Source organism: Trachinotus anak, unplaced genomic scaffold, assembly GCF_046630095.1.
Source record: "Trachinotus anak isolate AG129_WGS33_773 ecotype Australia unplaced genomic scaffold, CSIRO_AGI_Tana_v1 ptg000001l, whole genome shotgun sequence".
Taxonomy (NCBI): domain Eukaryota; kingdom Metazoa; phylum Chordata; class Actinopteri; order Carangiformes; family Carangidae; genus Trachinotus; species Trachinotus anak.
This window is the reverse complement of record NW_027273852.1, coordinates 2,819,972-2,844,073: the sequence shown is the minus strand read 5'-3', so window position 1 is coordinate 2,844,073 and position 24,102 is coordinate 2,819,972. Positions and strand designations below refer to the sequence as shown.

The 24,102-nt window shown below is 42.0% G+C and overlaps 3 protein-coding genes across 5 annotated transcripts; 2 read left to right on the top strand and 1 right to left on the bottom strand.

Moving 5' to 3' along the window:
• Positions 1 to 739: 739 nt before the first annotated feature.
• On the top strand, positions 740 to 4,585 carry LOC139629892 (motor neuron and pancreas homeobox protein 1-like). The gene is made up of 3 exons (XM_071492881.1): positions 740 to 1,543; positions 2,586 to 2,746; positions 3,297 to 4,585. The coding sequence occupies exons 1-3, from the start codon at positions 1,075 to 1,077 to the stop codon at positions 3,633 to 3,635; spliced, it is 969 nt and encodes a 322-aa protein (XP_071348982.1). The 5' UTR covers positions 740 to 1,074; the 3' UTR covers positions 3,636 to 4,585.
• Positions 4,586 to 4,832: 247 nt separating this feature from the next.
• cfap65 (cilia and flagella associated protein 65) lies at positions 4,833 to 18,045 on the top strand. 3 transcript variants are annotated; one of them, XM_071492579.1, is made up of 35 exons: positions 4,833 to 4,987; positions 5,257 to 5,339; positions 5,975 to 6,162; positions 6,319 to 6,421; positions 6,672 to 6,838; positions 6,923 to 7,131; positions 8,055 to 8,188; positions 8,272 to 8,497; positions 8,659 to 8,927; positions 9,019 to 9,213; positions 9,347 to 9,579; positions 9,696 to 9,855; positions 10,090 to 10,212; positions 10,447 to 10,698; positions 10,790 to 10,929; positions 11,075 to 11,159; positions 11,267 to 11,413; positions 11,581 to 11,746; positions 11,968 to 12,096; positions 12,211 to 12,424; positions 12,548 to 12,676; positions 12,915 to 13,005; positions 13,131 to 13,216; positions 13,422 to 13,488; positions 13,710 to 13,820; positions 14,110 to 14,301; positions 14,631 to 14,789; positions 15,014 to 15,157; positions 15,417 to 15,533; positions 15,673 to 15,807; positions 15,887 to 15,937; positions 16,101 to 16,321; positions 16,441 to 16,572; positions 16,780 to 17,172; positions 17,310 to 18,045. In XM_071492579.1, the coding sequence occupies exons 2-35, from the start codon at positions 5,259 to 5,261 to the stop codon at positions 17,371 to 17,373; spliced, it is 5,313 nt and encodes a 1,770-aa protein (XP_071348680.1). In that variant the 5' UTR covers positions 4,833 to 4,987; positions 5,257 to 5,258; the 3' UTR covers positions 17,374 to 18,045. The 3 variants fall into 3 exon arrangements, with proteins under 3 accessions (XP_071348680.1, XP_071348758.1, XP_071348603.1); XM_071492657.1 differs by having other exon boundaries at positions 4,850 to 5,161; positions 17,316 to 18,045; XM_071492502.1 differs by having other exon boundaries at positions 4,850 to 5,161.
• Positions 18,034 to 23,222, bottom strand: LOC139629841 (FAST kinase domain-containing protein 3, mitochondrial-like). The gene is made up of 11 exons (XM_071492751.1): positions 23,112 to 23,222; positions 22,768 to 22,823; positions 21,913 to 22,737; positions 21,476 to 21,626; positions 21,193 to 21,380; positions 20,646 to 20,814; positions 20,403 to 20,488; positions 20,111 to 20,282; positions 19,550 to 19,619; positions 19,312 to 19,426; positions 18,034 to 18,995 (listed from the first exon to the last, which is right to left on the bottom strand). The coding sequence occupies exons 1-11, from the start codon at positions 23,200 to 23,202 to the stop codon at positions 18,897 to 18,899; spliced, it is 2,022 nt and encodes a 673-aa protein (XP_071348852.1). The 5' UTR covers positions 23,203 to 23,222; the 3' UTR covers positions 18,034 to 18,896.
• Positions 23,223 to 24,102: the final 880 nt, after the last annotated feature.

The window sequence follows — 24,102 nt, the reverse complement described above, 5'->3', positions numbered from 1 at the left end:
ATGTCAAACCAGCACTTACTGAGCACTTTTGGTGTTGTCCCTCAATTGCAAGTCTTTAGATAATAGTGTCTGCCACATCAGTGAATGCAATGTAATGTTGTGAGCTATATACCCATCTCTGACTAGTAAGAAAACTTGATTGTTGATACACTCCTACAGGGTTTTGTGTCACCCAGTCACACTTTGTCTGTGTGGCTCTGGTCTGCGAGGAGAGAAAATGAGTTTGCTTTCTGCCAGTTTACAGCTCCTTTATCTGCTCCATGATGTGGTGATGACCGATAATCATAGCAGCAGCCGCTGATAAGAAGTGTTGGGTTTCTGTCAGCCTTAGCAGGCAATAAAATCTAATGAAGATTTAGTTGTAAAATGATGAATTTTATCATTGTCTCTACAGTGACACGAAGGTAATTTACCCAATATAGTTATAAAGTGATACAATGTGTGAGTGCAGGACAGTGTGAGAAAGCTACACCTTAAACACACCTGAGACCAACTGATAAAGAGGTAACAGACAGAACAGAAAGAAAGACATAAAAAGAAAGAACCACACATTGTCCATAAAGCAATGAAACTTCAGCAGCTGTTGTCTATATTTTGAATCTCATGTAGGATTGTAACAGGAGTACAATGCTCATTTAAATATTTGTTGTTTAAAAATGATATTATTGTAGCATTTGGTTGGTAGTGCATGAATGTCTAGCCTACAAGTGACCCTTTAGAGGAGAAGAGTGCACCCTGCCCCTGCGCTGCGGGGCTCTGGCCAATCACAGCGGAGCAGACTCTGTGGCTGCACTGAGTGCGGGTGGTTTCTCAGCGCGCTGGAGGAGTGTGTGAAGTGTTTTTTATGCGCATGGCATGAGTGGAGTGGGTCAGAAAGACAACATCTCTTCAGGGAAGAGGAGTGACAATAGAGCAGTTTCTGCAAACTTTCAAAGCCTAGGCTGCGCAGCGTGCTCAGGGATTAGACAGCAGTTTAAAGTAGGAGTTGACCTCTCACATTGAGTCTATATTGAAGACAAGGTCAGTTTGACGTTGATTAAAACCAGCTGCTCTCTGGAGACACTTCTGAACAGAATGACTGCCGCCATGGAGAAATCCAAAAACTTTCGCATCGATGCGCTGCTGGCACAGGACGCGGAGCAGAGGACGGACCGGGATGGTGTGTCCCCCGGGTTATATTACAGCAGGAGCCCCGGCGACAGTCCGGTGTCAAACAGCGGCTCTGAGACGCCCTCCCCTCATCCAAACCCAGCAACCTCCTCTCCAGCCCCGCCAGGAGTCCTTCCCAAACCCCAGCTCCTCAACTTATCCCAGTCAGAACTCACTGCTCTACACCATGGGGGTCTCATCCGAATGTACCCGGGCTCGATGTACCCTCTCGGGGCCCTTGGAGGCCATCACCCCGCCTTTATATACCCCGGTTTTACGCAGCTGGTCCAGCCATACCCGGAGCAGCTTAAGGGGGCCACCATGACCGGGACTCTGCCCCTGGAGCCTTGGATCAGAGCCGGGTTGATGTTACCGAGATTTGGAGAATATGGAGGTGAGAAACTTTCCCCCATGTAATAATAAACTTTGTGGATCAAGGATTATACAGCCTTGTTGAAATGACACGAATCTTTTAAAGGTCATTGCCTGTTCATTTGTAGGTTATGCATCTATTTCAAATATAAAATTAAATGTAATTAATTAATATAACTCATGTAGCTTCCACAGCTAATAGTACATATCAACATAATGTAGGCTACTTTGTTTATTTTTGCTGAAGCCATTTTTCATCCAATTTAACAAAAGCGATTCAAAAAATAGGCTACATGTTTATTCTTATTGGCAAATTTACACAAAAGTCTTGTAGGTGTAAAGATGTAGAAGCCACAGACCTGATGAAAATCAAATACATTTGTTTCCCTTTAATTTAAATGTTTTCTTTAAATTATGACAAGGGTGACACGTTTTTGTCTAGTTTTTGTGTAAAGGCCACCAGCCAGTTCATGTTTTAGGGTCTCCTAACACCTGTGTGTTGATCTTGGTTTTGACATTGAGATGCTGTCGCTTACTGACAATTGATCTCATAAAAACAAGGCGCAACATTTACGGTAAAGGTAACACCTGAAATAGACCCTCTGCTTAATCAATTGATAACATTTACAGTGTTTTCATTAAGGTAATGGACCTCTGTGATGGTTTATTACCCCTCCAAAGCAATATCCTCTCACCACCACCACCTCAAATCAGGGCAATAAATGTTAACAAACAGAGAGACAGCAAGATACAGACAGGAAGACAGACAGGCAGCTGGCCTGTGCATCCAAACTATGAACTGGAAAGCAAACTGGAAGATTGTGGGATTTTCATTTGAATATTGATTTGAAAATTATCTGTCAAATGATTCTTTCTTTCTTTCTTTCACTCATAGGGTGCTGTACACAGCCTTATAGGTCCACTATACTGAACTGGGCATTGTGTTCTCATAGAAAAACATGAAATAAATGATCAAATGTAGACAATGCACAGACAAACGCACAGAATAACCCCTCTCTCTGCTGCTCTTTCTCTCTGCCTCTCTCTATTCGTGCTCCTCTCAGCTCCAGCCCAGGCAGGTTTGCTGGGGAAGTGTCGGAGGCCCAGGACAGCTTTCACCAGTCAGCAGCTGCTGGAATTAGAAAACCAGTTCAAGCTCAGCAAGTACCTGTCCAGGCCTAAACGCTTTGAGGTGGCCACTTCACTCATGCTAACCGAGACTCAGGTGAGTGGGCAATCACCTGCCAAGGATTAAAAAGAAAAACATTGTTTTTCGTCCATCTCAATATATTAGTTGTTATTTTTTAAAACACCACGTCTTTTCTTTCCAGCTAAGACTCCATCAGTTGGCACCTCTATAAAGGCTTGTTGTCTCTCTCTTAAAATTAATATTAGAGGGAACAACTAGCAATGCAAACATGGTAACATTAAATTATTCACCAGATGACTGTTTTATTACAATACACAGTTAGCTTCCTCTTCAGCCATTTTCCTTAAAAAGGCAGTTGAAAAAACAATATTTTATCATGTATATGGGCACAAGGTTAAAGTGATGAAACTGTCTACATGTTTTATATGATTCTGGTGAAACAACTGTTTGCGGTAATAGACCTAAAGTAGTTGGTATCTACAATGAGTATCTGCTCATTTTATTCTCCATTAACAAAAGTGCCCTCCGAGGGTATATTTAAGTTTCCTGACCACTATTCTCATTCAGGACAGGGTAACGGTGTCCTCCTTTTTTGACATTTTTCTCTGCGGTTTTCTTTCACCAGGTAAAGATTTGGTTCCAGAACAGACGTATGAAGTGGAAGAGAAGTCGCAAAGCTAAGGAACAAGCAGCCCTGACTTCCCCACTAACCGATACAGAAAGAAATGGGATGGACATGCAAAGTGCCAAGCCTATGGGTGACTCACACAGCTCAAGCCTAGAGGATGAAGAGGAGCTAGAAGGAGAGGATGAAGATGAAAAAGAGGAGGCACTGAGGGCAGGTTCTTTAGGCTCTATAGGCATCGTGAAGCATGCTGTAGGAGGAACAGGGAACTACAGCTTTTATTTAGAGGAGGAGCTGGAGGAGGGAGGCCCAAGAACGAGAAGCGGGGTTTTTCCATAGTTTCAAAATTCAGCATGCTTTATGTCTTTTTATGTTTATTACTCTTGAGAAGACAACACACAAGTGCCATATCTGTATTCAGAGCTGCAAAAATAGCAAAAAGGGATGCTGACATCTGCACATTGGGCTGGATATGAAAACAGATTACACTAAACCAGGATGATGCCATCTTTGTGTAGCCTAACTGGACGTCATGATGGTAATAATTTAAAGGCCAGCAATCTATCTGAGTTGTAACTTCATAATTAACAAATAATTCTGTTTATAAAGGGAATTTTTTGCGCATGAATTACTTGTGTTTGAAACAGTACAAACAGATTGAAATTGCAATAAACTAACTAATAATCCTTTAATATTTGAAAGCAGGTGGGGTGTTGTGGGGGGGTGGGCGAGGGCTATAGCACTTTCATGGTAGGTGGTGGATGAAAAGACAGAAAATTTCACTCAGAGATGTTGTAAGGACTGTCAGTGTTACATTCTTATCTGTGCTTCTCAGTCTGTTACAAATATTAGACAAATATTCAACTAATATAGGAAACTTTTAATTTTTGAGAAGACATGGAATTACATTCACCCAACTAAAGTTATGGGGCATTATAATGGTGTGACAAGAAAAATGCTACTCAGGTTATTGTAGTTTTTTGACTATATGGTCATAAATTTTTTGTTTTATAATATTCAGCTCTTTTTTTTTTGTATTATCTTTGTAAAACTGCATGTGATATTTAGTTAAAGCCACACAAAAATAAATGGCTGCATGTACTGTTTAGTATTCAAAGTTTACTGTTGATATGGCCATTTCCCTGTATTTTGTAATCTATTCTCAGGTTAAGCATGGTGTTGTCAATATAATTTAAAATCATAGAATTTAATATATTTCACCCCAGGTGCAACACTGGCTGTTTTCTGGAGGGGACTGTTTAGAAAATAAAAATGAATTCATGAGTGTGTGTTGTCTCAAAAAAACTGTGAAGGTGAGTGACAGTGTGTCAATTTACAATTAAATTGATAGTTAAGTTTTGGTTGTCACTTGCTGTTTTGTCGGGAGACTTTTGGAGTAGTAGTAGTAGAGTGAAATATTTGTACATGCTGTTTAGCTTTGGCAATAACTCACATTATAGCAGGCTACACAATACGACTTCTCTAGTTTTCACACGCTACCAGTTCGCGAATTACAAATGTCCCTTCTTGGCTGCTGTATTTACTATAGCGACACAAACAATTGCTTGTTGCCGTGGAAACGCGCTGGACAACCAACTTCTGCGACCTCGTCTTGTGACTGCTGCTTACTGACATGGGATAAATAGCGGGAACCTAGTTGGCAAGCTTTATTATTTGACGTTTGAAAGAAGGTAAGGACTCAGTTAAGGTAAGGTTAGCCGCTGGCCGTTATTAGTTTGACAGTAATTAGTCTGTTTAGCTGTCAGCTTCCTGTTAGCCGGAACAGCTATGGTCAAAACACTCCCTCAGCTTGGTCTTAGATGCAGCTAACCACCAACGCCATCTGTTTTGAGTGATTGTAACAGGTGTGTAAATTGTGCAAATTTACAAAACCTCAGCAAAACCATTGTTCCATATTTTGTGTTTTGTAGATGTATAAATGCCTCATCTCTTTTCCCAGTCATGTTAGCTCAGGTTCGAGGTCCCCAACCTATGGGTTCAGGAGCACCATGGCAGCCCCCCACCGCTGGAGAGGAGATCAAAGTAATTATTAACTAGAAAGGACTTGGCATCATTAATAACCTAATGGCCCACTTGGAAGAGATATTTATAAACGTTTTACTGAATCTCTGTGTTAAATTTAATCAGTTTACATCCATCCTGAATGAGCAACGGTCCATGAGTCACAGCTGTCTATTATTTATCATTAAGCTGTCACCAACCTTTCTCTCCATTTATGTCTTCCTATGAGAAAGACAAATAGGTGCACTACTATTATAGAGACAATTTTAGAGAGAATGGACCATACAAGTCTGTAATACAATTGATCACTGTTAATATTTGTCTTTTTATGTCCCTACAGTGTCTAAACTGCACTGTAATAAAACAGACCTTATCTGTTCATTTGTGCATCAGTTGTTCTAACGTAATGGCACATATGCACAAAAAATTAATGTATGAGTGATCTCATCCATTCTTACTGGTCAGTCCCACAGTATAATGTTTACACAAAACCTCCAATTCAGAATAACAGAGCTCAGTGCCTGTAAAGAATGTGGTCTTTTTTTGAAATAGCTATTGGTATGTGGCTGTTCCAGCTAAAGGTTCAATTAATTGTTCTTAAAGTCATTTATCTGTCTTTTTCCAAAACTCATCTTCTGCATTGCCCCACCTGACAGGATCCAGGGAATCACCACAGGCAACAGGGAGGGGAGCACCAACGACATGCATCTAGCAAAAACAGCTGCTTCTTAGGGTTGGAAACGAGGCCAGAGGTGGTCTGGGAGGACTGGGACCTTGGAAAAGAGTTCACCAAATCATTAGTGTTAAAGAACATTCATAACAAACTGCAGAAGCTACACTTGAGGTCTTTCAAACTTACAAAGATTCACCTGTTGATACATATATAAGCCTTTCACAAACGAAGATGTTAAATGTTATTATTTACTGCCAAGCTATGGTATAGACCAGAAATTTTATGTAGATTCACAGGCTAACATTTTCCCCCTTTGTCCCCTCACAGGCCTCCAGTGTCCAAGTTTTTCACCACCATAATTCCCCAGATAATTGTTCTCAGCCCAGGAACTTCGTTCTCCATCCCAATCACCTTTAGACCACTACAGAGGGTAACACATACTAAACTTAACAGCACTTAATCTTACATATACTCTGAAAGTGATTTGCTGCAGGGCTTTTAAATGTGAGGAAACCTATTTTGCATTCTTAAATTCCAGACCTCATAAATAGGACTAACCTTAATTATTGCTGACAAATAAGTGTTTAGTATCACCATCAGGGATGCTACATGATCCATCTTGCCTGTTTCCTGTCTTTTCTCTGTGTATTGGTTTGTGTCTATCTGACTGCATGGGACAGTGTGAGTATGAGGACACCATTGAGTTTCAAGGTAAAGAGGGCAGCTTCCAAGTACGACTCCATGCCATCATTCCCTGTCATGCCCTGGAGGTGCCGGACTCTGTGTTACTGCCAATCTGTGCTGTTCAACACTCCTCACATACTACTTTCCGGCTCAAAAATGCAAGGTACATCACTCTTGCTCATCAATCCTTCTCCCCCACTCTTCTTTTTCTGTCTTACCCTCTTTCCTCATACTCTTCTTCCCACAGTAAACTCCAGACATGCTTCCAGTGGGTGTGTGCAGTGCCATTCCAGCTGAGCCCTGAGCAAGGCCTGTTGAGGCCCAGCGAGGAGTGTCACATCACGGTGGTCTTCCGGCCTCAAGAGGCGATGGTGTACCAGCAACAGGCCTACTGCAGGTTTGGAGAAGAAGGAGAGATGGCAGAGAGCTGCTGCACTGTTCTGCTGCAGGCACTAGGTACTACCAGCAGCTGAGACAGGACAAGATGACTTTAATAGATCCAGAGATTTTGGCTACAGTGTATGTGGTTAAATGGATTTAAAAGGTTACCAATTAAACTTACCAGCTTTGAAAACAGAGGCAGGTGTGTAAATCATTAACACAGATCGTATGACAACTACCTAAACAATTACTATTGGGAACACAAGTGATGCAAATGTAAATGGATATACTTTGTCCATGACCAAAATCTATGAATAAAACAATAATGCAACTTGCTCTCAAATTGTTGGGCTACTTCCACTCTACGTACGTTTCGTTTCAAAACACATCTATTTTGCTACGTTTTCGTCTCCCGTCCACACTACTGGGAGCCCCGAAAAAACAGAGCATTTTGGATTTGGCCTTGTTGTTGTCTGGACGGGCAAAAACGGACACCTTCGGAAACGAGTCACACCCGGTCGCTCCCTGATTGGGTCTTATCAGCCTTGTCTACCAGTTCTGAATGCAACGTGAGTTACGAATTACAAGTATTACTGACCCATTGTCTCTGCTAGCAGCTGTTGTGCAGTTAAATTCTGCATGTTAACGCTACAGCTGCCTTTGCTCTACTCGTTTGTAGTATTTTCTGCAACTAATCAGCTGAGTACAACTCAGAGTAGACAATCTGCTTCCTGTTTACACCGGCTCGCGTATGCCCGCTGTACCTGAATGGTTGAGTATGTATGCGTTTTCAGGTATTTGTAAGGACGCAGAAAGATTTAAGGCCCTGATTTTACCCAACTGTTTTCTGGTTCTGAATGTGTATAAATATGCAAATTTGAGTAAAGATACATATTCCATATTTGTTTTATTTGTAGCTACATCTTGATATGCTGACAATGTGGCTATGTAACATGGAATGAACCACATGCCTCTTGTCTTGTCTCTTTTTTTTTTAGCCAAATACCCATGTCTTCTGCTGAGAAATCCAGCTAAGGAGGAAAATGAAAAGGAGGGTCCAGCGCTACACTTTGGTCCTGTGGCAGTTGGCAAAAGTTTGCAGAAACATTTTGATATCGTCAACCCTTCTCCTGTGAGTAATACACAGAGATGCACCGATACGTGTGTACACTCTCAATGACCTTCCCTCTCAGTTTCTTTTACTCTCTCCTTCAGGTAACCGCATCTTTCTCTTTGCCACAACTGTCCGGTGGGGTGCCTTTGTTTGGGTCAGAGTTCAGCTGTGATGTCACCAGGGGTAAGGTGGTGCCTGGTGGATCATTTCGAGTTACAGTCACCTATTCTCCTGTTCTGGTGGATACTGTTTCTGTTGAGTACTTATCTCTAAAATGCAGAGGGGCAGTTAACGAAACGGTACTTAAACTCACTGGAAGCTGTATAGGTAAGTGACCCACAGAAAAGCACATGCATACAAAACCTAAAAAATGTACCACACAAACATATTCTTCAGCATTTCAAAAAATAAAACAGGAAGGCTATCTTTAACTAAGAATATAGAATTAGATAAACAGGTATAGAAAATAACTATTTTTTTGTTACTAGGTCCCAAAGCTTCCTTGTCATCCTCTGTGGTGGACTTTGGCTGCGTTACGGAAGGAGAAGCAGTCATACAGACAGTGGAGCTGGTTAATTCTTCTCCTGTTGAGACCATCTACCAATGGGATCTTGACTTTAATGTGCACAGTGTGTTCACTATCCAGCCAGCAAGTGGCACTGTACGCCCACATAGCCATACCACCCTGAAGGCAGTCTACAGACCCACACGGCCCATTGCACACCACAGGAGGGTGGCATGCCTCATACTGCACAGGGTAGGAGCCAATACACTGATGTATGCAAACTTACAACACAGACTCAAAACTAATTAAAACTATCTACCTCTCTACTTAATCTCCCTTGTAGGACCCTCTGTTCCTTGACCTGATTGGTACCTGTCACTCAGAGCTCCAGCAACCAGCCATACTGAAACCTGAACACTTAGTTTTGTACAAGCTTCACTGGTACCGCAGACAGGACCCACCAGACACTCTCAGTGCCATGCAGCAAGATCAGAATATACACTTGGATCAGCAGCTGCTGCACTCTGCCTTGGTGGAGGTAAATTGCCACAGAGAGATGTACAGATTTGTCTATTTTAAATATCTTGAAGGAACAGATATCACTAGGAGAGGGTTCAATACAGGTTTAGTATTTTCTCTGACCCAGACTCTTTCTCTGTGTCATTTTCTAGCAGTCAAATCATAGAGTGGACAGTGCTACTGTTGTGCCGAGAACTCCCATGGAGGAATATTTCCAGATTTGCTTGGGGTGCATGGATCCCCTCTTTTCCAGTTCTTCATCCTCTTCACATGTATCTGTGGTGCCAAATGAGCTGCTGTTTAATCACAAAATGCCCTCCTCCTTGTCTTCTTCATCCACTTCCTCATCTGTCTCCATCATCAACCACACTAGAGGGAAACTCAGGTACCACTGCCTGCCTTGGATTGTGGCTTCTCACTGTAGCATTACCAGCATACATTTTTCTTCTCTATGAAGTGGATTATGTGTTTTTGTTTCTGTTGCATGTGATTCTCTTCCAGCCTGGTTTGGACTGTTGCTCAAGACTCTCCGTTTACTGTCTCTCCCTCATCATGTGACCTGGCTCCACTGAAGTCCACCTCATTCAGAGTGACCTATGACCCCAAAGAGCACAACACTTTGCACGGAGCACAACTTGAGTGCTTTGCATACTATAAAATGGTATTGTAGGATTTTCCCCCTTCTACAGTAAGAAGTCCATCACAATAAGCAATGGCACTTGTCTTTTTTGAGTTCCTATGTCAAAAGTGTGTTCTTTAAAGTTTCTCTAATTTCCCTCTTAGTTTTCTGCCCCTTGTGAGTTCTGAAACAGCTCTGAAATCCAAAAAGGAGTTTTTATGCAACACATTTTGCTTATGTCCTACCCTCCTTGCCCCCCCTCCCTGGATGCTGCAGGATCACATTGGTGAGCGACTGCTGTGTCCACCCTGGTGTGTGACGGTCAGAGTTATTGGCCACTCCTTTCAGCCTGGCAAAGAGCACTTCATCCCGTGCTGCTCTCTGAAGCCCCCTCAAGTGGTGAGATACAAGCACGAGAAAGCACACATTCTCTCTTTCTGTCTATTTTTCTAAGTTAGTTTGTACTTAATCTCCAGTTTTTCCATTTCCACCATAATGAGCAAAAAATTAAGATGGTATTAAAGCTGATATTGACATTTTCTAATTAATACCTTTGTATGAAATCAGTATAAAGGCCATTGTATCACTTAAGACAAAGATACTATGGTAACTATAATATCTTGTCCTTTATAGGTGTTTCCAGCCCTGAGTGCTCTGTCCTATCAGACAGTGCTCCTCGAGAATGGTGGAGACTTGCCTCTTACTTTCTGTCTGGACCACAGCTCAAACCCTGCCCTGACAGAATCAGTGTCTGTAATTCCTAACTGTGGTCTGATCCAGCCTGGACATCACCAAATCCTCACCCTCAGAGCAACTCCCACAGAAGACAGTCCTAAGCAGGGGTTCAGCTTACAGCTGCAGCTCAATGCAACTAAACACACAAAGGTACTGTGTACACTGAGACTCATACTGTGATAGAGAGTCACACTGTTCTTACAGGTTTTTCTGTCTGTGTATCTCTGTCCGTCTACTTTAGCAACTGACAGTTGTGAGTGTGGTGGAAAAGCCATGTGTGTCTCTGGAAGGAGATGGCAGTTTATATTTCCAGCCAACAGCTCTGGGTTCAAAGACACAACGCTCCTACCACATCAGGAATGTCAGCTGTTTACCTCTACGGTTGGTTGGCTGAGTTGTTATCCTAGTGTTGTTATTGTAGTCCTGTATTTCTGACATTTTTCACTGTATTGTTTGTTGTCTGGACTTATCCCAGCATCATTAAACGTGTCTACAGCTGGATCTCTGTGATTGTCCTTCATGATAGGTTCCAATGGAGCATTCCGGAGCCAGACCAGGACCTTATCTTTGTTGAACCAGATGCTGGTGAACTGCATCCCAATGAGAGCTCAGTGAGAGATTGAAAGAATCACACATACACTGCATTTATGGAGAAAATACTTTACAACTTATTTTAAAAAATGTACTGAGCAATTAACTTTATTAATTTTTATTACAGGTTCAGACATGGTCCTTCACTCCGCTGGCAGAAAAAACATACACACTCAAACCTACTCTCACCTTCTGGCCAGTCCAGACTGATGGATGTCAAAAGTCACACCTCACCCTTAAAGTGGTGGGAATAGGCTCCAAAGGCTTCATAGAGGTAGTACTGTCATTGTGTTTGTGTGATTCTATGTGTGTGTATGTAATGTAATTGCATGCCAATTTTCTAGAAAATTCAAATGACTTTTGTACTCACTTTTGGAATAAATGAATTCATCTTGAAGTGAACCGAGTCAATAAGTGTGTGCATGTTTGTTTCCTCCCCAGGCAGAAAAAGCAGTCCTGGATTTAGAGGAGACTCTAGTTGGAAGTTACCGGTCAATTGAAATTCCTCTGGTGAACAACAGCCCCTGTTCTGTGTCTTTTCATCTCTCTGTACAGCAGATACTCCTGGATGAGGAACTTCTTTATGACCCTGAGACTGAGCCAAGTGGTATACTTTTTTGTTTTATGTATGCATGGATGTAATATTCATCAGTTCTCTCTGAAAGAGTTTTTGATTTTACCGAGTACCTCTGTTAGCAAGAGAAGCTAGGATCATTGTAGAGCCTGTCTTTCATGTAGGTGTAAAAAAAGACTTGACCACTACTAAGACAAATATAGTTAAACCGGTGTTGTACACTAAATACAGTATGTCCTGCTTGGCCCTTTTAGCTCTACAGCTTGACTGTGAGAGGGGAACCATTACCTCACACTCCACAATGCTGCTCCAATCTACTGTCAGACCATACAGACGAGCCCAGTACTTGTGGAAAATCAGCTATCAGACACTGAATACTAGTGGTAGATATAAAACACACAAATAAACCCTACAAACCTGAATATATTCTACATTTGTTTTCCATAATTCCTAATACTTACTGTTGCCACCCTTTCTGTATCCGTCTCCCTCCCCAGGGTTTGTGTCATCTTCTCCTCAGGCAGTGTGTGAAGTGCGAGCTAAGGGTGTGTTCCCCACCCTACAGGTGACTGATGTGTGCAGTGGTGGCAGTGTGGCTGGACTCAGCAAGGTGCATCTATGGAAACTTTTGTCATTGGACAGACTCAACAAGCACCTGCTGTCCAACCCTTCTTCTGCAGAACTCACCTATGAAACCCCCACTAGGCACAGGTTAGAATATAGAACCAGTTAAACAATCAAGACTTCAGTCTTTAAGTAGAAAAGGCATCTTGTATTGAGAATATTGTCAGGCCATAGTGTATGCATGACTTCGTCTTCTCTTCTTATTCCTAGTCTGCGCAGTTGTCCTTCCATCTTCACCAAAACCATTTTGGATTTCAACTTTAGTGCTGCTCCCTTGAACTCAGACCCCTCAACTTTTGTGCTGATGTTTCACAACCCTGGTCCCATCCCTGTTGATTGGTAAGCAAAAAGAGAATACTGTCGTCCAAAATATAAGATTCTTTCTATATTTGTCAAAAATAGCTTAATTTATGTATATTGTGCTGTATAACAGACCAGATTACCATATACAGTGCATAACTTCACAAGTTTTGCTCTGAAGTACAGTTTTCTAGAGCCAAATTTAATAAACTTTGTACTAATCTTTGGTCCACTGACTGGGTGAGCTACAAATTTTTTGTTTGCTCTTCAATATTAGGTCATTCTTGTTTCCAGAGGACCAACAGATAGAGTTGGAGTACTGGGCAGAGACGGGAGAGTTCAGCAGCACTGAGCTGTACCAGATGAAGGTCAGGCATGCTTATCTAAAAACATAAAGAAAGTTTATGAATATTCAATATTACTATGTGATTAAAATTCACTGGGATTTCAGAGTACAAAGATACAGACACAAATCACTTCATCTCATTGACAGGTTCAAGACAACCAACTGTTCAGCATATCTCCTCGTGCTGGAACTTTGCACCCAGGCCAGCAGAGGGCAGTACACTTCAGCTACAGGTCGGCACAAAACACAGCTCAGACTGATGTTCAAGTCGCAGAATTTGGTGATATTGTCTACCGCAGTTAAGCTTGACTGTATTTATTAAATTATCATGACTCTGACAATGATTAAAATTAGTCTTTTTTAGCAGAATGGAGCTCTCCTAGGCATCAGATAACTAATCATGTGATCCGAAAATAATCCAAATTTCTTCCTCCACAGCCATGACTTTGCTGGGACAGATCGGTTTCCTGTTGTGTTCAAACTCTCCTACGGCAGAGAGATCCTGGTGAGGCACAGCTCCAGATGAATGTACATAAGACTTATATTATTATTTGCTAAAATTAACAGTTATGTCTCTTCTGTTTCACAATTGGTATTGCTGTTCCTTTTATCTGCTGTAGAGCTCATGGAAAGTAGTGACTTAGTGTATAACAAAGAAAGGTGAACTTTCATAGCTGTTGGATTTCCCATTAACTTCTTGTCCTTGTGATGTATTTCTGTGCACAGCTTTACTTCCAGGGGTTGACAGTGGAGCGTGACAGACCATATCTCCACTTTGCCTCCGATCGACATGTCTTCACCTCTGTAACTATCGGGGACTGCAGTCCTCCAAGACAGGTGTGTTTTTAATTTCTGATATATTAGGCCTATTTCTGTGGCCTGTCAACTGTGAGCTATAAAAATTAATATTTTATTTCATAATTTAAATCATATTCAGTTGAACACCTTCCATGGGTTTCTCTCTACTTACTTACAGCTCAATACATTTGTTTTGGTAGTCTAATGCTTGTTAGACTGAAGTGTGTTCCCCTCTCTCTCCAAACCATTAACACTTAGCTTACGCTAAGCTTCTGTTAAAGTCTAGAGCAAGTGACTCTGCATTTGTATATCTTTGTTTGTGCTGCAGTTGTATGAACTACACAATGCTGGTGCAGTGCCAGTCCATTATGAAGTGGACAGAGCTGTGTTGTCACAGCTTCAGATGGACAACTTTAACCATCCAGTGCTCTGCTGCCTCAGTCCAGAAGGAGAAGTCCCTCCCGGGAAGACGGCCATGCTGGAATGGATCTTTTCTCCAGTGGAGGCTAAGATGTACCATGTATGGATTGAGCCATACTGTGTCTTCTACTGTCTTCTTACCACTGTCCCTTCAGAACCTTATTACTGTGCAGCTGGTTTGTCCAGGTTTTACTGTAGGCCATGTTTCACCAAGTGTTTTCTTTTAGCATTGTGGTAATTAAGCATTCATTCATTTAGAAATCAAGTTGAAACAGAAACTCATGAATACTCACTATACACAGATAAACAATTTACATTAATTTATGTCTTCAGAATGATGCCACATACCATAGCATTTGTCCCATTAACTACTAAGCACACACTGTCACTGCATGTTCAGTCTCTGTTTCTGATTTTGTGTATCACTAGATGGATATTCCTATCCACGTCCAGGATGGGGACTCAACACTGGTGACATTTGAGGGATGTGGGTATGATGCTCCAACTCTGGGCTCCTCAAATCCATTTAACTGCAGTGATACTAAGGCACCTGTACCCTGTGTCCAGAGGGTGCCATTCCCAGGACAGGTGAGAGCAGCTATGAACAGAGTTAAATACAAAACACCCACTCTCCTAACAATTTTTAGTTGTTGAACTTCAGCAGATCATTCAAATCACGTTTTAATTTAAATCTGAAGTCAGTCAGATTCTACCGAATATCACCAGTCTGTTCCTTGTAAGTTGTCTTGCCATTGTGCCTGTTATTATTTGAGGCTGTTTGCATTCATCTCAATGTGTGCGTTTGTGTGTAGGTGGTATTTCTGTCCGAGGACAGTGTCTCTCTAGGTGATATCCCAGTGTGCTCACAGTCTTCGAGAATCCTTTTCCTCACCAATGTGTCTCACACAGACACTGTCCACTACACATGGGACCTGCCCCAGCTGAGCAACCTGCAGGTACAGGGAGGGTTCATGAAGCCTGTCCATAATCTTTTATATGTATGTGTAAATTAGACCATTTTGAGGAAGAAACAAGCAGTGCCTCCCTCATTGTCACAGAAAGTCACAGACATGAATCATATATCAATGATTTGATCTTTTCATCCTTTTTTTCTTTGGTAGCTAGAAAAGTGTGCAGCGTGACTTATCTATCCAGAATTTGAGGTAAAGCTTAACATAACATGCTGATGAGGTTTGAGTGTGCATTTTATGTCAGGTGGTGCAGATCTGTCCAGAGCAAGGCAGTCTGTGTCCAGGGGAGAGTGGTCTTTGTGTCCTTACCTTCACTTCTACTGACTACCCCGCCATTTATCATCTGGATCTCATCTGTCAGGTACCACAGCAGTACTGGTGTTTTGTTTTCATTTGAGCCTGGTGAATTGAAGTCCAGTATTCAGCGATCTTTTAGCCCTGCTTGGGATAGTATAGTTCTCTATGATAACTATTGCATTCTCTCTTTCTTTTTTATTCAGGTTATTCAGGAAGCGGCACTGACTCGGTATCATGATGCTTTGCATCGCTGGGAGCAAGAGAGAGAGAGACAGCAAGATGAATTCACTATCACGGACAAGACCCTTTCAGAAATCCAACAAGATCTTTTAGATCAGGTCCTTCCTCAAATTGTCATATTTTTGAAAAATGATGTAACATTCTTCTTCACCATATTCACACTTCGTCTTGTTACAGGAACCTGGAGCAGCTCCAGTAAGAAAAGGGCCACCACTCAGGAAATATAAGGTGGTTTTTATTTGCTGCAATTATAGGCCCTGTCTGGTGTATGAATATTATAATAATCAAATTTGTTTATAAAAACGCAGAAAAAAAAGTGAAACTTTGAGAGTTTATACATCTCATCTTCATTTGAACTGCACTTCTATGTCTCATTTTCTCTCCCCTCCAGACTCTTCCTCCTATCCGTGCCAGTAGTAGCTGTAAAACGGTGGGCTCTATATGTACTAAACTAACAAAAGCTGAGCGGCGGGCACGGCGAGAAACAGTAAAAGTACAGAGGCAGCCTGAACCACCCCAACCTGCTCTGTTTCATCTGGAGGTTACAGCACACTCCCACGGGCTTCTGGAGTACCTGACACACTTTCCTGACCAGTTCAATAAGTTTTATAGGTAGAGCCCTGTCCAGTACACACTTATCACTGAGGAAAATCCTGAATTTATAAATACAAAACTTTACATAAGAGTGTTATTATGAATGTTAATAAATGGTGTTTTCATTTCTTCCTCAGGTGCCTCAAGTCAGTCACGTTTCAGAAGCCTGAAACCACGTCTTCAAGCACATCCCTCTCTGTCCATCTACCACCACCAACACACGGCCCTGAGAAAGACGTTCTCACGCACATACTCGACTCTCTGCTATGGTAACACTTAAACACCCAGATACATAACGACAACACTCACATGCAGACATCCACCCTGACATATTCACTTAAATAAGCTTGGTTGTTTGATATTAGATGAAATTTTTCATCAGTTCAACAGTGACTGGATTTACAGTTAGGTTAGGTTCATTGTGGCAAGAAATGATGTATGTGTGTGTGTTTGTTATCTTCCTCCTCCTTTTCCAGGAACATACTTGATGATTCAGCCTTCGTCCAGTCTCTGATTACTTTGGCCTCCAAGCCCATCACCTACCAGCCAACAGAAACGTGTCCCTCTCACTGCCCCCCTGTCTGTCCCACATCGTCTTCCCTCCCTGAACCTCAGCCTCAGGTTCTTTTGAGTGGGGCAAAAGCTGAACTGAATGAAGAGCACAACACAGTGGACAGGGAGGGGACGGCAGGATGTCTGGGAAACACACCCCAAACACAGAACACGCTGCACACTGAATGTGTGCCTGATGACATGAGTGAAGCTGTTTTGCTGAACACCCTACAGAACCTGATGATGGAAGCTGTCAGTGGAGAGCTTGTCCTTACAGCGCACCCACGCACTGTTATCTTGCCACCTGTTTCTACCAGGTGAGGACTGACACATTGTATACACACATACAGACACTTACAGTAACTCTGGTAGTGTTACTTCCTTCCTATTTTTGTTGTGTGAATCAGAAATCAAATATTATACAGAATGATTGACATGTTGTGTATTTCATCAGGACCAGGAGGAAGCCCAGAGCCATGGCTGAGGAGAAATACAAAAAGGATACAGTGTGGACTTAATTTAAAGCCTCGCCATCCACCCAACATCTCCCTCCATTGTTTTCACTGAAATCAGTGGACTTCCTCTCCAATTCAGGTTGCTCTGACTCATGGCTGTAGCTCTTCTTGTGCCATCCATCATTTTCTTCCATTTATACAGCTTTATTCATGTGTCTTTCCCTCTTAGCTCCATGTCTCTGCACTTGCTATGCTTCATCTTACTTTCTTGTGCTGAAAAGTCTGCTGACTTCTCACAGACTCCTCCATAATTATTTCATAAATGAGGTTGCAGTTGTATTAAGTCATTACCAAAGGTTTGAGCATTGAAGTGATTCTAACTCTGACACTTTTCTATTAGCATCTACAATCGTCATCATCTGATCTGATCATCTGATCGTTTTTTTTTTTGTACGTGTGGCATTCTGCATGACTGTCGAAAACTGACAGGATAAAGAATTTTGTTTGGCTGAGGATTCAATAGAACATCACCATATTTAAATGTGTCTTTGTATGACTTCATTCACCAGCAGTGCTGCAAACAACTACTTTCAGACCCTGTAGCCCTCAAGCAATGTGGCTAATGGTATAATAATAGGGGAAACTTTTCATACTCTGTTAAATGTAAATCCATTCAATATTTTTTCACTCTTTGAAATGAATTATTGCACAACCAGTCCAGAAGATGATATGAGGCAATTTATGGTTTATCTTCAAATAAAAGCATATTCCATGTCACACACCTGTACATCTCATGCACATTTACTTTTGAATTTGAACATCTTGTCAAGTAAATTGGGTCACACTAGTTTTTTCTACTCCTAAGAAAATCAGGTGCAAACAGTACAACAAGGCCAAGGACAAAGGCTGAAGCAACAACACAATATTTACATAACTTGTATTCAAGTTAACATAAATAGTCACTATAATGTCCATTTAACAGCATAATAAATTAACAGGAAATAGGTATAGGCCAGAGCTATTTTTCAAAAGTTTGCTTCCTGAAATCAGTGTTAATTATAGCCATAGAAATAAAGCAACATTAAGGTAATAAGGTGCAAATACAAGATGTGTAGTCAGTCTTATGGTCAGGGATGTAGTATTCCAGCTCTTTATGTTTATGTCTTTAGCAGCTGGATTGTGATTTTAGTCATGTTCCTTTTTCCTAATCTTAAAGGAACATTTCATATATCCAGTCTCTCCTTTCACTTCATAGACAACTATCAGATGCCTTGTTGCTAAAAAAATATCCTTGTGAAACTATTTGTTAATATTTTTTACTTTGATGGCTCAAAACAAGGCAGGTTGTTTCATAAAATGACAATAAAACTAAAAGGCCCAAAAAAAGTAGTATCCTCTCTTTAGAATATGTGTGAGCTGAAGATGAATAGCACAGTTCACCGTTTCATGCTCTTCTTCATAGTTTTCCATCCAGTTCATTGTGAGGATGGTTGATTTGTACAGTAACATATGGATCAACCATTAAAAGTCTTTTTCTTTGAGGAACCTCTGGTCGAACTTGAACTGAACTTGTGAGGTGACTGAGATCAGTGTTGGAACTTGAAGATGGTGGGAAAGATCTTGTTGTGAAGATACTGGACCTGTTCCTTTTGAGTTCTCAGCTTCTCAAATTCAAAGTAAGGGATCTGTAAGAGAAGAGAGAGGTAGAGACAATGGATTTGTTTCTCTTTTTTTTATACAGATATTTTTGTCCTTGGATATAATGCTTTGAAGGTAAGAAAGTAAAAAACAATGTAAAAATATTATTACAGTAGAGCGATTAAAAGAATGATAACACCTCTACTAATGTAACTGCAGGTAAGGTGAAACATGCTGGATAACTAGTAAACGTCACAGTCTACCAAGAAAAACCTGCAAAATAGCAGCTGAAAAAAGTTGTAACGCTTCGCAGCAATGATCTGGTTTGACAATGAAGAACCCGACGACCTCTGACAGGCATACCTGCACCACCTCATAGCCCATCCTGCGGAGGTGTCGCCTCTTTGTGGCTTCCTTCCCCAGCAGGTGTTGTGTGTTATTGCAGAAACGGATTTCACCATCTAAACACAACGCCATCCTGGACATGGACGTGGAACAATTTCAATCATCAGTTAATCAGTCAGTTGGTTCAGAACATCAGTGGTTGATATAATTGTGTGCCGAAGAAAATCTACTGTGACTGCACCAGGCAGCCTCTTACCTCCTGTATGTGTGTTCCCACTGAGAAAGAGGCAGAACATACCCCTCCTCATCCAAGCATATCTCCACATCTGGACAGGAGAGTCAAAACAAAACAAAACCGTATCTGTGAGAACAGTAACTCACGTAGCCACGAGCTTCATGAGCCACTTGATTGATTTGATTTGAATTTTTGAAGGGATATGCCATAAAATGTTCCAGTAATATGTGTCCTGTATCTCAGCAGGCTAAACATGTAACTACTTGCTCCTTTTGGGGACATTAGATTGTTTATATATATATATATATATATATATATATATACACATACATACATACATATATACGTATATATACATATATACATATATATATACATATATATATATATACATATATATATACACATATACACATATATATATATATACATACATATATACATATATACACATATATACATACATATATACATATATACACATATATACATACATATATATATATATACACACACACACACACACACACACACACACACACACACACACACATTTATATGACACATATCCTTGCAGCGTACCTATAGTGTATCCACTGGGAGTAAAGACTTTGGTAGAGTAAAACTTTCCCCCCAGCAGCTGTGTAAGCGGCCCTTTGACATGTCTGTACAGGAGACTGTCCATAGGTGTCTCAATGGCCTGGTCCACAGAAGAGAACTTCTTCACATGGAGGAAGGGAGGCAGTCTGGGGCCCTGGTGAAGGAGGCATTGAGCAGAACTCATTATTGTTACCGCTTCTCTATCTCAATCCTTTTTCTGTGAGCAAAATGAAAAGTCATTGCTTCACTGTGAATAAGCAGGATAAAAACTCACCCGGTAATATTTACACTCTAATGAGGTGGAGAGATGGAGCTGTGTCAGTTGTCCCAGTGAATTCTTGTCCAGTGGCTCTCCTTGTGCTGTGGGACAAACGTGGATGGTTCACTCAGATATTACATAACCTATTACATCCACACCACATACGCTGGCTAGCTAGACATCCACCTGCTGTAAATCAGCAGCTTTGGAAGCTTGTTTCTTTGACAAACAGCAAAACAGCCCTGCACTAATACCTACCCTGCAGCCTCTGGAGGAAGTACGGACTGAAGACTTTGGACATGTAGTTGATCGGAAAGCGCTCCAGGTGGATGCAGGCGTGCAGCACCTCTATCAGGGAGCGAGGCTGGAACTGGGAAAACCTCGTTGATAAAATGCTCTCGAGCTTCTTAAACATCTGGCTGGAGCACTGAGGAGGAGAGAGGAGGTTTATTAGGACATACTGTTTTTTTTATGTCATGTTGTTTTTGCTAGTAATTTCAAACTGTGCTATTGGAGCTTTTCCTTTAGGAGAGAATATGATTTTTTGGGGCAGGTTATGATAAAAGGTAGTAAAAATAATGAATAAATTAACAGTTCACTGAACTATCCTGTTGACATGTTAACTCAAGATAAGATATTGATTGTCCTCACAATAATCACATAAACTTAATATATTGTTAAATACTAATTTAGACATGATAGATTGATAAGAACCTACTTTTGTTCTAGAGATGCCTGCATGCGTGCAAGTTAGTTACAGACTCATTGCATTTCATTGTCTTTTCATGCAGAGTGTGTAGAGTACCTGTGGCAGGTAGTTGAGTCTCCCCATGGCAACAATCTGCTTGGCTATCTGAAGGGTGGTGTGCCTCTCAGCATGGCACACAAAGTTCTCAGCCACAGCCTCAAAGATCGGCTCGGAGCGGCACCTCATCAGCAGACAGTACTCCATGACGGTACTGGTCAGCTCTGGATCACACTCTCCCAGCCTCCCTGACGAGCACAGCACAGAAATTCATAATTCATTTTTTTTCCCTATTCTTATCATTTTTTTCATGGCACACACATATTTATTACTAAAGCAGTACCTGGCAGGTGTTTCTCCATAGCAGCCAGGAGCTCTTCATGATGCTGCCCCAGCATCATCAGTGCAGAGAGCACCATCACTACTTCACTGTCGCTGAACGCTTTAAAGACCCGTGATGCCCTCTGACTCAGCCTCAGCACCAGGGAAATGGCCTGTGAAACATAATAATAGCATCAGTGTCATGTCCTCTCGTAACCGTTTGCATAGAAAGATAGATCTAATATATTTGGCTTTTAAATGTGTAAAGCAGATTGTAAATAAACCAGTTACTGGGTTGCACTTCCAGAGCATGAGTCAACACTTGTAGTGTCCCCAAAGGACAAAAATAACAGAGTCTGAGGATATTAGAAGGATGTTTCCATGTTGAAAAATGTGCAAGTAGATGCTGATTTCACATTACAAATCAAAGAGAAACTGAGAAGTGGCTGCTGCTCCTACCTGTCTCTGCTGGAGCTTCAGCAGGGACTGAAGAATGGAGCTGACTTGACTGGCTTTCAGTCGGTGGACCAGCCTCTGAGTGTGTCTGTGCAAAGTGGACAGCATGAGTGCCTGCTGCTGGTTGGCAGGGTCGTAACACAGAGCCAGCAGGGAGTACACTCTGACAGCCTCGCTGGGAGAGACAACATCCTCTTTTACAGCAGCACCTATGGAGTCCAGGACCTCTGCCACCACCGCTGACTGGCGGCCTTCCAGGGCATGCACCACCTCACCCAGGTGGCAGAGCTGCGCCACACTGATGTCCCTGTTGGAGAGGAGCTCCAGGCACTCTTTCATCAGTGTGAGGACCAGAGGGCTGCGGCCTTCCAAGCCAAATTCAACACATGCTCCAAGTAAGGTGGCCAGTCCCTCTGCCCTGTCACTGCTGGGGAAGTCTGCCAGCCTGGAGCACAGCTCAGGAATCACATCCCCTTCAAACAGAGAGCGGATATTGACAAGTGCAGCCGCTTTGCCCTGCGGTTTGGTGTAGGGGCTGTACGGAGACAGGTGTGGATCCGATCCTGGCGCACGCCTGACAGCCTGGCGCACAGTCAGTTCATCGCCCCTTTTCTCAGGCAGGGCCACCGGGGTGGGGAGGGGCACCGGGGTGGGGAGGGGCACCGCGCTCACCTGCTGGGCCACTGCTGTGTTGACGTGCGTGCTGTGGAAAGCACGCACACCCGCTCCGCGCGGCTGGTGCGCAACGACAGCCGTGCTCACCAAACCCACGGGCGCGCACCGTCCCGCTGAAAGGCAGCGGACCACAGCCCGGTGCACAGGCACACACGCCGGGGTGGACTGACACGCCGCTGCGACAGAGGAGATGCAGGCGATGGACTTCATTGTTGCCTCGGTGATGTAACGGCCCCTTCCTGTCTCATAACACAGCGGAGACAAGACAAGTCTCCGTCAGTATGTTATAAGACTTTTTCACATGTTGTTATCTTAGGTCAACATACAAGTTTAAAGGAGGGTGGGAGGGGGGGGAAAAAAAACTATAGGAAACTTTACAACATTTGCAAGGAAAAACAGACATAAAAGAAAAACTCTCTGCCGTCAACTTTAAGACTGAAATAACGGGATCAAACTTTTGACCATGAATGAAACTTAGGTTAAATCTCTGCGAGCATTAAACGGAGCCCGGCTGCGGGTCGACTTACCTTCAAGGAGACAGTGGCGTGGATGTGAGCGGCTGCAACATGTTACGGAAGTCGCCCTCAGTGTTTGGTAAGAGCTTGTGTAAGTTCCCATGTGTTTACATGTGCTGCCGCCCTGCGGTCGCAGCGCCCACTGCAGCCTGGCCGCAGGTTATGTAGCCGCTCACCTCTCCTGCGTTTTGATTGGCCGAGCGCAGGAGAGGGGGTTCAATCCAGATGTGGCCACATGTGATCTTGTCATAAGGCTGCCATCCTCATTAAGCTGCGGTAAATCAATAATGCCATTAAATAAATGAGTCTGTAAAATGTTGTAATTGTTGGATTTTTTAAATATATTTTATTGATGGAATTATAAGGTCTATATTTTATATTTAATTTTATATTCTTTTGTACAAATGCCCAAAATGCCTTTTACCATCCTTCTCCATACAGACAGGAGTCCTATCATTCTGTTGCCCACATAGAATACATTTAAACATTGATTTAAAAGTAGTCACAATTAAACATACACAGTCTAAGAATATCAGTCTTTAAAACATTCATCATCAATGAGACACAGAGCCAGGCAGGTGTCATGAGTGTGTTTTTCTTATTTCTTCTTCTTCTTCTTTTTCTTCTTCTTAACTCCCTTTAATGACAGATTCATGTTTAACATTATGTGTTAATTAATATTCACAAGTTAAGTAATATGAGGGCCGAGACTAATTATTGCCGAAAATCAAAAAAGTTGTTTTTTCTGAAACTGAAACTCTGAAAATAAAAAATAAAAAAAATTACACAACTGAAGTTAAACTGTCTGAGAAGCCTGAGAATTGTGTTGACATGACATTATGACATTACATTTGTTTAGGGTGAAGTCACTTGGCTTTGTGTTATTTGCCATAACCTATAAATTGCAACTTCACAGCAACTAGTGACTTCAGCTTCACTCTATATGGAGCTGTGGTGACAGTGCTTAGCTTTGAACTCTTGCCACAAGATGGTGCTATACACA